The 16248-nt window shown below is 43.0% G+C and overlaps 1 protein-coding gene across 3 annotated transcripts in view; it reads left to right on the top strand.

Moving 5' to 3' along the window:
• The window catches only part of AIDA (axin interactor, dorsalization associated), a 31327-nt gene extending 15323 nt beyond the window's left edge, over nt 1-16004 (top strand). The window contains exons 5-11 of one of the 3 annotated variants that reach the window (XM_065833608.2): nt 3310-3373; nt 3813-3919; nt 5630-5641; nt 8829-8951; nt 11648-11770; nt 12238-12355; nt 13356-16004. In XM_065833608.2, the coding sequence (XP_065689680.1) occupies nt 3310-3373; nt 3813-3919; nt 5630-5641; nt 8829-8951; nt 11648-11770; nt 12238-12355; nt 13356-13452 (644 nt within the window). In that variant the 3' untranslated portion in view covers nt 13453-16004. The remainder of the gene's footprint in view (nt 1-3309; nt 3374-3812; nt 3920-5629; nt 5642-8828; nt 8952-11647; nt 11771-12237; nt 12356-13355) is intronic. The other 2 variants (XM_065833609.2, XM_071805961.1) reach the window with 2 other exon arrangements.
• Nucleotides 16005-16248: the final 244 nt, after the last annotated feature.

The following is a 16248-nucleotide window of genomic DNA, read 5'->3' on the forward strand; positions in this document are numbered from 1 at the left end:
CTGTGTTCATGTGTGATAGTTGTAGCCACTAAGCAACTAGTTTCAAACTCAATTTATATGTGTTATAAAATCAGTAGATGCTGGGTTGTACTGGGGAACCTGATATCTGAATTGTTTTGTGTTGTGTATTTTAAAAAATAAAAGTACAGGTATCATAGGCTGTTGCTAAACATTGAACTAGACAGTGGCCTTTTACCAAGTGAGTGCCTGCTGGTCTTACTGCTCATGATGATAATTTCTTTTGAAATCTTTCAAGAGAGAACCAGCTGCTGATAAAATCAATGTGACTTTGTCCAGCATCACAAGAGAGAAGGCAGCTTCTGCATGTGAGCCTGCAGAACAGTATTTTTAAAAGCTTTCTATTGGAAAACTGGCATAAATGCAGCCCATGATGCTGGAATCTGCCCATCAGTTACACACGTGGAGAACTTTCTGTGAATGGTGTTCTCAGCAGCAGCATCACAGAGGGGAACTGCTCTTTCTCCCAGAGGTGATGTGTGTTTTCTAAAAACAAAACCAAAAAAGCCCAAACCAACCTCTTAAAGGTGTCTTACTCAGTATTGCAAGAGAGATTCCTGTTCCTTGTTCCTGATGCTTTTTTCTGTGATCTGGTTATTTTTATTTAAGTCAACTGAAACTTGCACTTGTGATAGATGTAAAGAGGATTTTCATTTTCCTTGAAGGATGAGTGTTGCGTTTCTGTTTTATTGCTTTGCTTTTTCTTAGTGACTGGATAAGTGTTTCACCAGTCTGAGTGCTGTAGGTCCACTTCTTATCCTGATGGTATTTAAAGAAGCACTTCAGTAAATCGCCCTGTGGCAACTTTGCAAAATGGTTTACTATTAGTGATGAGACAAAGTTTAAGGCATTTTAAAAACTTGATTCACAGCTTTCTGTGGCAAAATGCCACAGCTTCTGGGTGGTGTTTCCAGAAGTGTTCCTGAGCTAAATGTTCAGCACCCCCAGGATGCTGAATGCAGGCACTGCCCTGGGCAGGGCTGTTACCAAGGTCCATACGTGTGGCTGCAGCTCTTGAGTAGGATTGGGGTACGCCTAGGCAGCAGCAATATTTTAGGTGCTGGAAAACTGCTTGCCTTTTTCCAGTGCTCGTATCTGTGGAGTACTTTGTGCCCTCTAGTGATGACTGAAATGAATTACTAGAAAGGTTTTTGTTCATTTGTTTGTTTTCAGGGGATGTTGATTCACGTAGTGAGAGAAACTGGTAATCACACAGTTACAGAATGTTAGGGATTGGAAGGGACCTCAGATGATCATCCAGTCCAATCCCCCCACCGGAGCAGGAACACCCAGATGAGGTTACACAGGAAGGCATCCAGGCGGGTTTTGAATGTCTCCAGAGAAGGAGACTCCACAACCCTCCTGGGCAGCCTGTTCCAGTGCTCTGGCACCCTTGCTGAGAAGAAGTTTCTTCTCATATTTAAGTGGAACCTCTTGTGTTCCAGTTTGTACCCATTGCCCCTTGTCTTATCATTGGTTGTCATCAAGAAGAGCCTGGCTCCATCCTCATGACACTTGTAATGGGGAAGAGAGAGGAATCTAGTGGTTACCAACATTTGGAAGGTGGGAGGAGAGTTATAGTAATTTCTGTTGCTTCTGTATAACGTGCCTGTGGTCTGTAAGAGATCTCTCTTTAAGGAAATTTCTCTTCCTGGGACAGTTTCACTTTCTGTCTCTGGTATGATGTAGCTCTCTGAAAGCTGGGGAATTCTGCGAGTGATAAAAATCCCCTTCTTTTCCTGAACCTCAGCTGTGCTGGGAGGTTGCTGTCCGCTATTAATCAGCTACTTTTCCGGTGGGAAGTGGCTGTGATCCTTCACCACCATGCTGAGAGCTGCATTATTGATCCTTTGGAGCAGAAGTCTTTGGAGAGAGAGGGACCGAGACTTCTCATCGGTTTTGTCTGTTGCATCCCTGACTGGGGGCAACTTAAAGCTTTCTATGTATTTATGTATTTTGTCCAGCTGGAATCAGGCAGTACCGAACCTCTCGGGTGGTGGTACAGAAATCAGAGGAAAAAAAACCAATCAGAACGAGTAAAGACTGGAAAGACTCTTTAGATTCCGTATAGTTTCCCTGAGGGATTCTTTATAGCATTCAGATGGTGTCTGGTAAGTTAATGATGAAGCCCATGCTGGGTGATATGACCATGAAGACAGACAAGGAAGCTCTCCTGCTCTGGCTGAGTTGTGGTGTGCAGAGTGGCCTGGCAGTGCTTCCTTGAATGTAACTGGTATTTAAGTACCTCTGGGTATTTGTGTAATCTTAATGCTGTTTTAAAGCAGTTTTGTTCTCTCTGAGGGAGAAACCTTCCCCTAAGGGAAGATTTCTAAAATGTGCTTTGAGAGGGCATATTGCAAAGTGAGGCTCCGTGAGGGGACTCAGTTTTTCTACCTCCTTTCCCCTTGCCCAGTCTGGGATACTCATTGTCTGGTAGGAGAGGGCCTCTCCCTGCAGACTTGCTCTTGTAGATTTGTAGGCCCTTTAGCCATCATGAAATGCTCATTTCTTTCACATGCTTTTGGCAATTTTGCTTTTACTCATGAATACTTTTGGAAATAACAGCTAAAGTTGCGATTACTAAAACTTAGGTTTCCAATACAAATGGCAAAGCCATTCTCCACTGAAGGCTGGAGAGTTTAGTTGGTGTCTGCAGGACTCCATGCTCAGAAGTTGTGCTGTATCACTTCTGAATTTTGCTAGTTTGCCCAGATGGTAGAGGGCAGGGAAAAAGAAGGAAGGAAAAAAGCAAACTTAAACAAAGCCCACCACCAAAAATCCCCACAATGCATCAGTGAAGAAGCAGGAAATCTCAACTGAGCGATGTGTTACCAGCATGCCTGGCCTCCCACAGTGGCTGTCTGAATGTCCAGCCTACATCTGTGTGTCAATTCTGGAGACTTCAATCTGTTGGGAGCTGTTGCCAATAACAGCATCACTCTCCTTTCAATAACCACCAAAGGCTGTTACCTTTACCCCAGGGCCTGTAGCTTTTTCTGGTGATGCTTTTGGTTATTGCCATGTTTGTCTTTCCTGCCTGTGTAAATGTGGTGGTGATCAGGTACTGGAATTGCAGTTAGCCTGTCTGAATGTTACAGTGATACAGGTCTGATCAGGAGCATACCGGTGTTTAAAATATGAGAGAATTTTTTTTTGCCATGATCTGATATATTTTTAAGGTTGTTATTTGTATGTGTGAAGATGATGTGAGAATGGGCATAACTGTGCAAAGCAGTAGACTTAATGCTTGTTTATGGATATGGATTCTTTTTTTTTCCTTCCTATCTGCAGTCTTAAAGAATATCCTCACTTACAACAAGGAGTTTCCCTTTGATGTTCAGCCTGTCCCACTCAGGTAAGAGAGAAATGGGTCACTTTATGTACAGGTGTGTATCCAAAAAGGAGCACAGCCTGGGACCTGGTGTACATCTGAGAGACTAGAATTTCTGGAGCTACCTACTTGCTGCATTGCTTCGGGTAAACTGTTAAAAAAAAAACTTTTGAATTCTGATCTTCTAGGTACTACTAAAAACCCAAGCCCATGCTTTTGTTAAAATCAGTAGTTTGTAGGCCCCTACATGTCTCTGTATTGTCTCTTGGTTTTAGACTCTGTGCTTTTGATGTGGGCTGAGCTCCTGCAACCTCTGTTGGGGTCTGTAGGTACAGTTAGTAGCTAATCAGAAGCACAAAATTACATTAAAGCATTGTTGCTCCTGCTCTGTACTCAGATGCTGACTTGTGGGTTGAAAGCCAGATGATGAATCTTTGGTCTCATTCTTCCTTATGTTTTACAGGAAGATTTTAGCACCTGGAGAAGAGGAACACTTGGAGTTTGAGGAGGATGATGAGGAAGGAGGAGCTGGAGCAGGGTCTCCAGACTCTTTTCCCGCTAGAGTTCCAGGTAGGGGCAGTAGCATTGCCATGCCAGCCTATGTAGCATGTGTAAGTTCTGTCTCTGAGAAGCCCCTTTCTCCACCTGTGATTTGAAAAGTTTGAGTGAGGAGCAACAGGCTAATGTAAACTTTAATACTATATTGGAGAACCGCAAATGTGACCAGTGTGTTTTTTTTTCTCAGCAAACAATATCTTATTGTAAAACAGTTGTATGGATAACCTGTGAGGGTAGTACCATCTACCTCAAATAATTAGTCCTTGTTCAGACTCAGTGTTTTCATTCCATGTACTTTGTTAACTTTGCTATGTGAAGTGTTTCAAGTGGATTCAAATGTGGATTGTCTCAATGTTTCTCCTGTAAGGAGCATCACATCCTGCTAGAGATGTGATAGGTTTTTGCTGATTATTTTTGTGCTGCACCAGCTGGTGAGACAATGACCTAAACTAAACCTGAGCTTTGAGAGGATACAGTGCATGGGTAGCTTTGGTTCTGATAGCTTAGGTCCTCATCCATGTGAAAGCACTTGTAGAACTGGATATACCTACAGATTCAGGAGGTGCTCTTCCTGTAACTTCAGCTTTGACAATTTACTGGGTAAAGGAGTAGAATGTTCCAACAGAGGTTCTTTTGGTTCCTGGTGTAGTTTCTCTGCAGAAGAAACAAGTTTCTAATTTCAGAGTAGGTTGGCAAGCATCATATTTCAGGAAGGAGATAAGAAGTAGGGCAACTAGTACTGGAATTAAGGTCGAAAGAGCCGGGGTGTTGCATTATTTGTGTCTGGAGAAAACACATCTCTGTCCTTAGATTTGAGCCAATACACGGTACTGAATATGATCCCTGCAGGCTATCCTGATGTAGGTATGCAGAGTCTCCAGCTGTTTATGCTAAGCTCACAAATAGACTCTAATATATTGTGATATTTTATTGCTGACACTTGTACTCTCAGTCTTTGTTATTCACCATGATAAATCCACTTATGATGATGTATTCTGTCGGTCCAAAGTACATCAGAGAGATCTTGAGCAGCTCTTGGTATGGTGGTGAATCAGTAAGACTGTGACCATTGCCACAGTGCCAATGGTTAGAGTTGTACACATGTAGTGGACATAGAAGCTTAAGAAGGAATCTAAGTTACTGACAGGCAGATTGAGTTTACATTTAAATCATTTTCAAAGTAGTGGTGTGGCCAAATTGGAAAGAGGAGAGGTTTGGGGCATATACTTTCTTATAGAATTGTTCCTCAGTAAGACCGTGCTTTTAAGAGGAAGTGAAAGCAACTCCTGAACTTACTGATATTTTTACTTTGTCATCTACTTGATAAACTGCATATCTGAATTTTATGATTTTTTTGCATTAAGGTAAACTTCCCTGTAGCTGCAATAATCCAAACCCCTAAGGTGGTTTTGTACTACTTAAACACAGATCCTGTTTCCCCATAGAATGTGAATTAGTGTGGTGCTTCTTACCTGACTGAAGGTTGGTCTGTTGCACTTTCTCTGAGTAATGAGACTTAAACAAAAGCAGTTTCCAACCTTCTGAAGTGAGCCTCGTAAGAAGAGTGACCTCTCCGTATTGAATTGACAGAACTGTGTTGCACTCCTTGCTGCTGTATGCCTTTAATCCATAGTGCATAAATGTATTGTCTGACTGACCATGGTCTTGTGTTCTACATGCATGGCTTCATCGTTATCACATTGCACCATTCATCTAACCCAGGAGCCAATGAAGGTATGATGTAACCTTTTAGTATATACACTTATTTCTTTGATCATGTTTGTGTAGTTGTTATCTTCATTCAGCTCTTAGTTTCAACCCTCAAAATACAATCTTTGGTAACAATCATAGTACTAAGCATCTATGCTTTGACCTTTGCTTGCCTTCATCACCAGAAAAAAGAAAGGTCTTATTTCTGGCACACCTTACATAGCTCCCTACAAGTCCTGCTGTGCTAATAAAAGCATTCTGAGTTGCAGTGTAGCCAAAGGTTGCTAGCTTTTCTGTCGTGGAACACACATTTGATGGGAAATCTTACGTGACTAGTACTTCTGTAGTTAGACTTCTGTGTTGTATGGAGCTGAACATGTGGATGGCTTGCTGCCTCCCACGGCAAAGGTTCCCTGCCTTTCTCCTGGTTACATGATTCTTTATTCTGGTGCTGTGCTGGCAACGGATTCTCATTTTTTCTGCCTTCTCTGAATTGGGGTTTGAGAACAGAGAGACTGAACACCTGTGTCTTGGTGGCAGTGAGCTCTTGGGTTGGTTCACTTTTGTATAGAATCACAGAGTCACAGACTGGTTAGGGTTGGAGGGACCTCTGGAGATCATCCAGTCCAACCCACCTGCTAAAGCAGGTTCACCCAGAGCAGATCGCACAGCAATGTGTTCAGGCAGGTCTTGAATGTCTCCAGAGAAGGAGACTCTACAACCTCTCTGGGCAGCCTGTTCCAGGGCTCTGGCACCCTCAGAGTAAAGAAGTTTCTCCTCATATTCAGATGGAGCCTCCTGTGCTTCAGTCTGTGCCTGTTGCCTCTCATCCTATCATTGGGCACCACTGAAAGGAGTCTGATCCCATCCTCTTGACACCTCCCTTGAGATATTTATAAACATTGATGAGATCCCCTCTCAGCCTTCTCTTCTCCAGGCTGAACAGACCCAGCTCTCTCAGTCTCTGCTCATAAGAAAGGTGCTCTAGGCCCCTCATCTTCGTAGCCCACTCCTGGACTCCCTCCAGTAATTCCTTGTCAGTCTTAAACTGGTGACCCCAGAAGTGCACTTGTAGGAAGACACTTATTTCACTTGTAGATGCTCCCTTCCCCCTCTGCCAGTGATGCCCTGTATCTGAAACGGCTGGTGATTTTTCTCCTGAAAAGCCTCAACAAGAGGCTGCTGGAGGCCAATGGGCCCAAGCCGTGGTAGCAGACCGGCAGTGCGATGCCCAGCCCTCGTCAGGTCAGACCATGGGACGGTTACTGTTGCCTAATGGCTAATTAGCTGATGGCTCCTATACAGAGGCTCCAGCAAATGACCTGCTGGAGTGGCTGTGGCTCACATGAGAGGTCACAGTCGGCTGCTGTGATCCATAGCTGGCTTGGCTTTTCCTCCTGTTGAGGCAGAAAGGAAACTGTACTCCTTGGGGACCGTCTGTCCTACTGTTCTCTTACCTGCTGGAAGTCAGCTTGTCTCTTTTTTTCGTTGCAACTCTGCAATTTCACACATTCTGGAAAGCATTTTTCAAGAACAGAATAGTTTTTCTTAAGCCGCTGTTTTTATAATAAATGCCAGTTTGATGCATCTTTCAGGTGATTTTTGTGGCCAGTATCCCATTGCTTAGTCCCTTTGTGTGATGGACAGGAAAACTGAAAGTTAGAGTTGCTCTTGGTTCTTGAGGACATGCTGCTGTTAGGAGACAAATGAAAGATGGCAGACCGAAGTTTTGTGCCAAAGAGAAGATGAGCTTGCTTCTACATTCATTTAGATTGAAATAGGAACCCTGTCTTTGAACATCTGTTCAAGAGACAGCAAGACTGACTAGAGTGTGTATGCTGCTTTGCAGAAATGGGTGCTCTCTAATAAGTTTGCTTTTTGACATTGCTCATACTGTGGTCACAAGCCTGTCCCATTACTTCAGAATGGAACAGTGGGTTGAATTCTACTGTGATATGTTGTGAAGTCCCTGCAGATGCAGTACTTTGGAGGTTATGAGTCTGCTGGCAGCCAAGATGGGGAATACAGAAACACACCGCATCACAGATGTGAATTCAGGTCTTGCTGATGATCCTGAAAAGAGGGGTTGGATGTGGGAATGCTCATGAAATCTTGCTGGAGCCTTGGCTATCTAGTGCTAAGAGCAGAATACATGGTCCCATCTTGCAAAGCAAGTCTTTCTAATAAAACTCCTTGGCTCTCCAGTTCCGCAAGCAGATCAAGAGGAAAAAAAGTATCAAGGAAAGCCCATATTGGACTTGCCAAAGGAAACTATTATGTTGTTTAGATCTCAAGCCTTGGGATAACATTTTATTTTAATTAGAAAGCCATAACTTTAAATCAAACTTGCTCATGAGTCTAAGCATTTTCTGTCTTTGTGCTTATTCATCTAATACTGGAGACAGGCTTGAAGCCTGCCAGTTTTTGCTAAAATCAGCATGAAGAAACCTACTCCATTGTTGATGACAGAGTCTCATGGCTCTTGGTGATTTTGAACAGTTTGGATTTCTTGCCAGCTGCACTGTCTTCCTTAGCACTGGGAGGATTCACCTACACTGAACACAAAGCTTTGATGCTAAATGTTCTTGACACAGCACTGAGAACTTCTTCCTTAAGGCAGAAGCGAACTTGGGGGATGCAAACACTTTCTTTTTTTCATCTCCTTCCTTTAAGTAGAGGCCAGTAGAACTTAGATAATTAAGAATCTCTCTTCTGGTTCCCTGATGTCCAGTGGGATTTGCAACAATGCCGCTTTCCTCCTTATTTTCCCAGCCTAAATGTTCAACATGAAGCCAAGTCATGTTCAGTGGGGTGGGACTCCTGATGAAGTGTCTGAACTTCCTGCCCCTGCAGATTGAATCCAGCCTCCCAAATTTAATTCTTAAAAAATGATATCAATTCAGTTCCATGCATGAGATATTCTGCTTGGAAGCAAAGCTTTTCTCTGTTCTTATGACATTGGTTTTTTTCATGAATTCATTTGACTTGAGGCAGTGCTGGAGTTTTTTGGTGTGGGCTTTGAAATCTGTCAAAAGATGGCGTGTGTCTGTGCACACAGACTTGCCCATAGTTCTGCATACTACTGGGATATGAATCCTTGGGCTTTGTACCACATACAGGGAACAGCATCTTCCACGAGAGATGATGGGTTGAGCAACGCATCTGCTGTAAGCTGACGCAAAGGGTTAATAACAATCTTTACTCTTTCCAGGTACTTTATTACCCAGATTGCCATCTGAACCCGGGATGACATTGCTCACCATCAACATAGAGAAAATTGGTCTGAAAGATGCTGGGCAGTGCATTGATCCTTACATCACAGTCAGTGTAAAGGGTAATGATTTCTCTTCCTGGCTCCTTGCTTCTAGTTGGGAGAGAGCGTGGTTTTGTGAAAGCTGTATTGATTTTTCAACCTGCTGGGAAAAATGTGTGTTAGTACTTGCATTTTGTATTGTGGACTTAAGGCTTCCACTTTAATCAAGGGTGGGAATATTCTGTATTTGAGAGATCCTGGGAGGTGAATCACTGCTTTTCTGTGCCCTCAGGGCTGCCTTTGCCATGCTGGGAGCTGAGTATCAGTGACTGGGCAGGCTGTATTTCTCTACTCCAGCTCCCTCAGCTGAGTACAGATCTGTTTGGGCTGCCTGTACTCCCCAACACAGATTGGTCTCTGGGTTTTCTGGAGATGGTGAACCACAGCCTGCTGGCTCCATTCTTTCCCTGTCATTAAACTAATTTTTAAATAAAACAAAGAAGCTTAAGGTTTAGAGAGATGGGTATGAAGCTGGGAAGCAAGGGATGTGAATGAAACAAAACATAAAATGTTGTAGTCTTGGCAGTGAAATATTAATGGCCAAAGTCTGGTGTGCTAAACTCCCCTACCACTCTGAGAGGTTCCATGAGTCTGTAAGAACCTCTTCTTCTGTCAGTCCAAGATACGCAGCATTAGGATTTCTCACTGTTTCAGATAACAACATGGTTGATGGCTCTTGCTTGAGACTGGGATTTTGGGTGTTCACAATCTGTCTACTGGAAGCATCTGCCTCTTCCCCATTTTGCATTTTGTAGCAGGAAGGCCCTGCAGTCAGAATTACTTCCCCTTAACCTGGCATGCTTGACTTCTGCATATCTTTACAATCCTTTGAGGCGTATAATTTTTTTTGCTGTTTTTTATGTAAAAATTTGTAGCTGAGCCATCAACCTCCAGTTGTTTTCAGTTGCGAATGCGACCTTATGTGTGTCGTCTTTAGAAGTGCTATTGGATACCCAATGGAGGGGATGAAACACTTGTTAGATGTGTGATCAGGTGCTTCCTCCACCAGACAAGTTCTTTGGCAGAAGTTAAGGGTCACAGTATTGAATGTCACCTGAATCCGAGTGATGGTCTCAACTGTTACCTGCCAAAATATATAGATAAAAGCTTTATCTAATCCTTCTTCTTGTGATCATTTTTCAACGGTGAAACCCTCCACTTCTCTCTGGATCTCTGAGGAGTTCACCTGGTTGGGGTGGAGGATGGAGCACGACTCGTGCCTTCCGCTGCTGATACAACTGCCTTTTTGTGTTTTCAGTCTTGGGAACATGCAGTATTTCTTTGTTTATGGTGTTGCCTTAGGTTTGAAGCTTTATTTTTTGATTGTGCAACTGTTCTTTGGGCTCCATTTCTCTAGTCACTGGTGGTATGCCAGAAGGCTGAGGGATGGGTGTCTTCAGCGGTGGGGCTAGCTGCATGGATGTGGGTTTAGTCAAATTTAATTAAATTGAATTCTTTCATGCTGAGTTTCTCTTGGCCAACAGGAAAACACCAGCCTGAACGAGGTTCTAACATTTGGATCCTGGAACTTATCAGAACTTGTAAAGCAAACATTCCTTGTTCCTTTCCACTGAAATGTTGCCTTTTCTAGCTTAAATACGTATTGTTAACACTGTTGCTTGCCTTCAGACCTAGCTCTCATTTCCTTTCTGGAGCTAAGGGAGACTGTATTCCTAGGCTTGCTTTCCCAATAAGCCTTTTCTGTTGACAGATGGTGCTCTGTTTGCAAGCCCCTGTAAATGCTGGCTGCCAGGTAATGAGGTAGAGAACAGGATCAAAAAGTGTGTGCAGGCTATTGCCTAGTCTGCTAATGGTGACGTTTTATACTTAATTTCTCAAGATTTTTTTGTGAGGAGCAGTAGCTCTGGAAAGTCATTTTGTCCCTATTAGGAGTCTCAAGATGCTTAGTAGTTGTTTTCCCTTGGTTCTGTGCTAGGCTACTCTTGTGGAGGTTTAGAGAGAGCTTTGTTCCTGATGCCACGCTGGTGGTCTGAGCGCATCCGTGGTGCGCAGCGCCTCAGCCCGTACCGCAGGCACCATGCCTGTGCTATGCACTTGGAATTTTGGCCACCTCGTTACAACTTTTCTCTCTCTGAGGGAAAGGGATCACTTGTGAGGGGAGAAAGAGTAAGAGAACAAATATAGTTGTGAAAAACAGTGTTGTCAGTGGTGGCATGTGCCCCAGCAGCACAACCAGAGCCTGGTGCTGACAGCTGGGTCCAACCCATGGCCCCACTGTACCTCCGACTGCGGAAAATCCCAGGGGAATAATGCATGTTAATTCGGGGCAGCAAAGCAGGGCACGCACAGCTTGTGGCAGTGGGGCCCTGCAGAGCCCCTGTACAGGGGGGGCTTTGGTCTGTATCCCTTCCTGCCAGTTCAGCTGGAAATTTTGAAGCCCAGTTGGAGTCCCGCTTGCATAGGGTAACGGGATCCTTTTCTGGCAGCAGGAAGAAACACGCTCTTCAAAATAAAAAAGAGGGATAATTCCAAATATTCATCTTAAATATTGTCAGGACTTGGTTTTTATGTTGCAATCAAAAAAGAAAATTCATTGCCTGTGAGGGGGCATGATTCCCCCTTTCTTAAGTTTAGGGATAAATCCAGGTGTGTATTAACTTTTTGTGGAAGTATTAGTAGTGATCCATAAATCTCATTAAGCAAGACCTCAAACTCTGGGGAGTTTCTGCCATTCTCATGTTGTTTCTTTCCTGCAGATTTGAATGGGATCGATCTGACTCCTGTGCAAGACACTCCTGTGGCTTTGAGGAAGGAGGACACGTATGTCCATTTTAATGTGGACATCGAGATTCAGAAACACGTTGAAAAACTAACAAAAGGTACGTAGTGTCAGGGGCTTGAAATGGGGCCCAGGAACTTTGGGAGTGTCAACACTGATCTAATAAACAGGCTGTGCTGGAGCTGCTGCTGCAGGGCTCAAGATCCAGACAAGGATAAAAATAGACTTTTGTGTCCTGTCTCTCTCAAATCGGTTGTTCTGATGACTTGCAGACGAGGGAGGAATGAAAAGAGATAAAAATGCAGCAGTCTGCTCTGCTACACAGGTATTGAGCTGCTTTATCACCTCGTTAGTCACTGGACAGTTACCTGGTTATGAGTGACTGAGCAAAGCATATACAAGCTTTTCTGAGCCTGATGTGAGCATTTTAAGAAGTTGGTGTAGCTTTTGACTAAATAACACAAGTGTTGGAGATAATTCCATAGAGCATCTTAATAGCAGATAAGTTTTCAGGTAACCGTCAACCATAATTGCTAACTTTTCTATTAAACCCTTTTTCCACTCTAGGTGCAGCTATTTTCTTTGAATTCAAACACTACAAGCCTAAGAAAAGGTTTACTAGCACCAAGTGCTTTGCTTTCATGGAGATGGATGAAATTAAACCTGGGGCAATTGTTATAGAACTGTAAGTGACTTGCAATTATAGATGCCAACAGCAGACAAAATGAACTGGGCTTAGGTTACAATGTATGTTGGTTGCATCAAGAAGGTTTCTTGGACTCATTAGATTGACTTCCATAAGGAACGTTCAATTTTTAATAAAGAAGGGAAGATAAAATGCTTTTAGGCAAATAAAATGGTTAGAGACTCTTCGCAAAAACTAGCCTATTTCCAAATGAAATGCTGGTGTTTGTAATTAAATTTAGTTTGAAGTTAACAAATTGGGAGAATTTCATTTTGACATTAGCTTGAGTGCCAGATCACTTATATTTTAAAAAACAAAAAAAAAGCTTCACCTCCCACATTCTTCTGCTACAGGACTTCCGTAAAGGAAAACTGATCTGAGAAATGTGATGCTGATTTTCAAATTAACTTTATGAACATTTCAAAGCGTTGTTGGGTGGTTGGGTTTTTTTTCACTGCTCTAAATAGAGAAAGAAATAGATCAGTCAGTGATGCTGCAGTGGTTATGATGTGCTTCCTACCCTCACTGTGTGCCTCAAGGTCAGAGGGAGGTGTTTGAGCATGTTTGGTTGGTTGGTTTTGGTGGTTTTTTTTTTTGGGAAGAGGGTGAACCTTGCGGTTCTGGGCATCTCTAGGAAGCGTGCGTAGTCTGTGCTTGCTGGAGTACTTCTGAAGTACCAAAATAATGAGTACTAAGTAGGAGATCCTGCATTTCCTACAGTCCAGAGCATTGCACCATGAATTCTCCTTGCAAAAAGCTCACATTCATTTGAAAATTGAAAGACTTGTTTTGTAAAGATGATAATCCAGAGAAAATACTGGTTTGGTATTTTTTTTTTCTTCCTGTAAATCTTTTCATGATTGTTTCTTCCAGTAAGTCTTGTGAGATGTATTTGAAAGGTTACAGTAATAAGATCTGTACAGGACAAGCTTTCTTGGATGCTTTCATCTTCCTACAGAGCCAGTAGCATTTGGATTAATTTGCATCCTTGTGGTTACAGGTACAAAAAACCCACTGACTTTAAAAGGAAGAAATTGCAACTCTTGACCAAGAAACCACTTTACCTTCACCTCCATCAAACGTTGCACAAGGAATGACCCTAGTTGTGAGACTTCTGTGAACTGAACCGCGATTCCTGATAGCTGTGTCTAGTAGCCTTAACCTTCCAGGGGCCGGAAAACGACCGAATTCATGCCAGTGGGTCAGATGGGACCATCACACGCCGCACAGCACCACGCCAGGGTCAGAGGCGAGGCTACCATTCCAGTGCAAGATTGTTTTTTTGGTTTTTTAGTACCTTCCAGATAAAGGTTTTTCTGAGAGCCCTGAAATACCATTGGCTGCTTTTCCTAATTTTACTGTTCATCACTTTTTTTAATCTTAACAGTTATCATCCTTTTGCCTCAAACTCCACCCAAGGATGGAGACTGCCCCTTTGCCAAACCTGTAGCAATAAAGATGTGGCAGGCCTACTAACTGTTTACACTTGCTGTGCTATTGTAGTTCCTCTCATCTGCATTTCAGAGTCCTCTGTGGCGGGCTGGGTGGCAGAGGAACAGGGAAGGATGAGGTGGGGCGGGAAGGAGCTGGAGGTCCTGCAAGTGATTTCAAGTGGGAGAGAGGAGGATGCTGGGTTGAGTGGGGTGGCCACAGGAGAGCTCCTCAGGCAGCTGTTCTACTGTGGTGTGGCCAGGAGGAGGACAACTGCAGATGAGAACACCGAACTATGATTTTAACAGCATTGCCTGATCCACTGGGACTGAGTTTTGGATGCAAAACACATCACAGTCTTTCAAATCGCCATTACTCCCTAATAGAGCTGATTTTTTTTCTGTATCTTGTCACAGAGTGGTTTGCAGAGATGGGTGAGGGGCAGAGAGGGCTTTTCTCCAGGGCTTCAGCCTCGTGGTGGTGGGTGTTTTGCCATTTCAGGCCCCTCAGTGGTCAAGTGTCAGCTTTCCAGAGGTTTTGCTAAAGCACATCTGGCTAGCAGGTTGCCCCACCTTTTACATGAAACTGCTGTTCTTATGGATACTGATCGTATGCAGTTTTCTGCATATTTTATGCAAGTCTGGAAACTTACTCTAAAAATTACCTTTTTTATGTACGTAGATAGGATTATCATTTATTTTCTATATTTTTTGATTTGGTGTGTAATAAGCTGCAGGACATTGGCTTATTATGACACACTTGCATTCACCTTTTGACCTAATAAAGGGACAGAAGTAGAACCCAGTCAAATCTTTCATATATTTTGTGTGGATATTTAATACGATACTTTAAAGTTTGATATACTTCTTGCATATCTAACTAGCGTCTAAATATTCTGCTATGCTAACAGAAAACTCAGCTCCCAAAACAGTGTCCAATATTAGGTTTATTTTCAACAGTCTGGATGCAAATGTATTGCTAGTTCTTCCTTTCTATCATGTAACCCCAAGATGTTACATTATGCTTTAAGGAAAGCGATGTTACTTTTCCTCCTGTTACTTGTCTGGATAAGAAGCTGGTTTTGGATTACCTTCACTTTCTTGCCTTCCCTTTCTTCTGGTACAACTGGGGATGACACTATTTAGGTATTACAATAAAAGTCAGCAGCACTTCCTTAAGTTTCCACTACTGGTTGGTGGATAGAAAAAAAGAAAGTGCAATTGAATTTTCCTGTTTATGGGTCTTTACAGTACCTCAGTGGCATTACATCTGATACATTGAATAGCAAGCCCTGAAAATGTACCTTGATGAGTTATGGAATTCTCTCTGAATGCAGGAGTCAGGAGACCAGATGAAAGGGGGGGGGACATGATTTTTTAATAATTCAAAATCATCCTTTGAAGTCTGCAAAAGGATGGAGCGAAGCAAATACACCTGAGCTAGTGCTGTAGCTGTGTTACCCGCCTGGAGTGGCTCAGGGCTCTCTGACCTCCTAAGAATCTGTCCTGCTCAGCAAGGGGCGATTCTGGGGCTCTGTCCCAGCTCTGCCACCCTCCCCTCCCTGCCGGTGTCACTCAGGGCCTGGTGACACTGCTGTAGTCAGCGGATGTCTGCTCCTGTGTAACTCCAGAGAGCAATGGCACCTGGCTGGCAGTAGTTCAGGCTCACAGGGGAGCGTGCACAGAGCAGCACAAAGCTTGGTGCAGGGGAAGGGAAGATCCCGAATGTGGAGAACCCGACTTTCAAATGCAAATGTTGATTCGTGTGTGTCATTAGCCACTAGCAAAGGAAACTTTCACTTGAACCACAAACCCCTTCTTTCTGCTGCTTCCCTTGGCTCTTCCCCTGCTTGTAGTTGTCTGTATCAACTCCAGTTATATGAAATGTCAACTTTGAAGTATTTTTGTTAAATACACAAGTAGACCTTTGTATTTAACTAATTGTGAATTAATGTCTGTAGAGTGTGAAATACCATTTTTAAAGTTGCTTCTATCCTTTGTGTTTTTTCTGTGAACTGTCTTTCACTGAAAGGACTACTGCTCCCTGCACCACAAGCTCCTGTATTGTTTTATGCTTTAGTGATGTTCTATCTTGTCTTTAATCTTAAACCTAAAGCTTAATACTTGTACTGTAAGAATGTAACACCTAGATGGCAAGTTTAATGACTGCTTGTACTCTGGCAGTAAAGCTGTAATGGCCTTTCAGGAGGGTTTTATTATTCCTAGTAGTTTTCTCCTTTTTTTTTTTTCCCTCCCTAAGGCTTTTGTACAGAGCACTGTTGAAAAACTTCAGAGTTGGGACAGCTCTCCCACATGCTACATACTCATCCTTGTATTTACACTTATACATTCAGGGACTTCTTTGAACATCTACAGGTGTAGGGCATTTTATTTTCTAAAGCTCTCCAGTATTCTGTGTGTGCAAACTGATTTAAAACAATACAGGCTGATATGGTTTACATA

This window comes from Patagioenas fasciata, chromosome 3 (genome assembly GCF_037038585.1).
Source record: "Patagioenas fasciata isolate bPatFas1 chromosome 3, bPatFas1.hap1, whole genome shotgun sequence".
NCBI classification, from domain to species: domain Eukaryota; kingdom Metazoa; phylum Chordata; class Aves; order Columbiformes; family Columbidae; genus Patagioenas; species Patagioenas fasciata.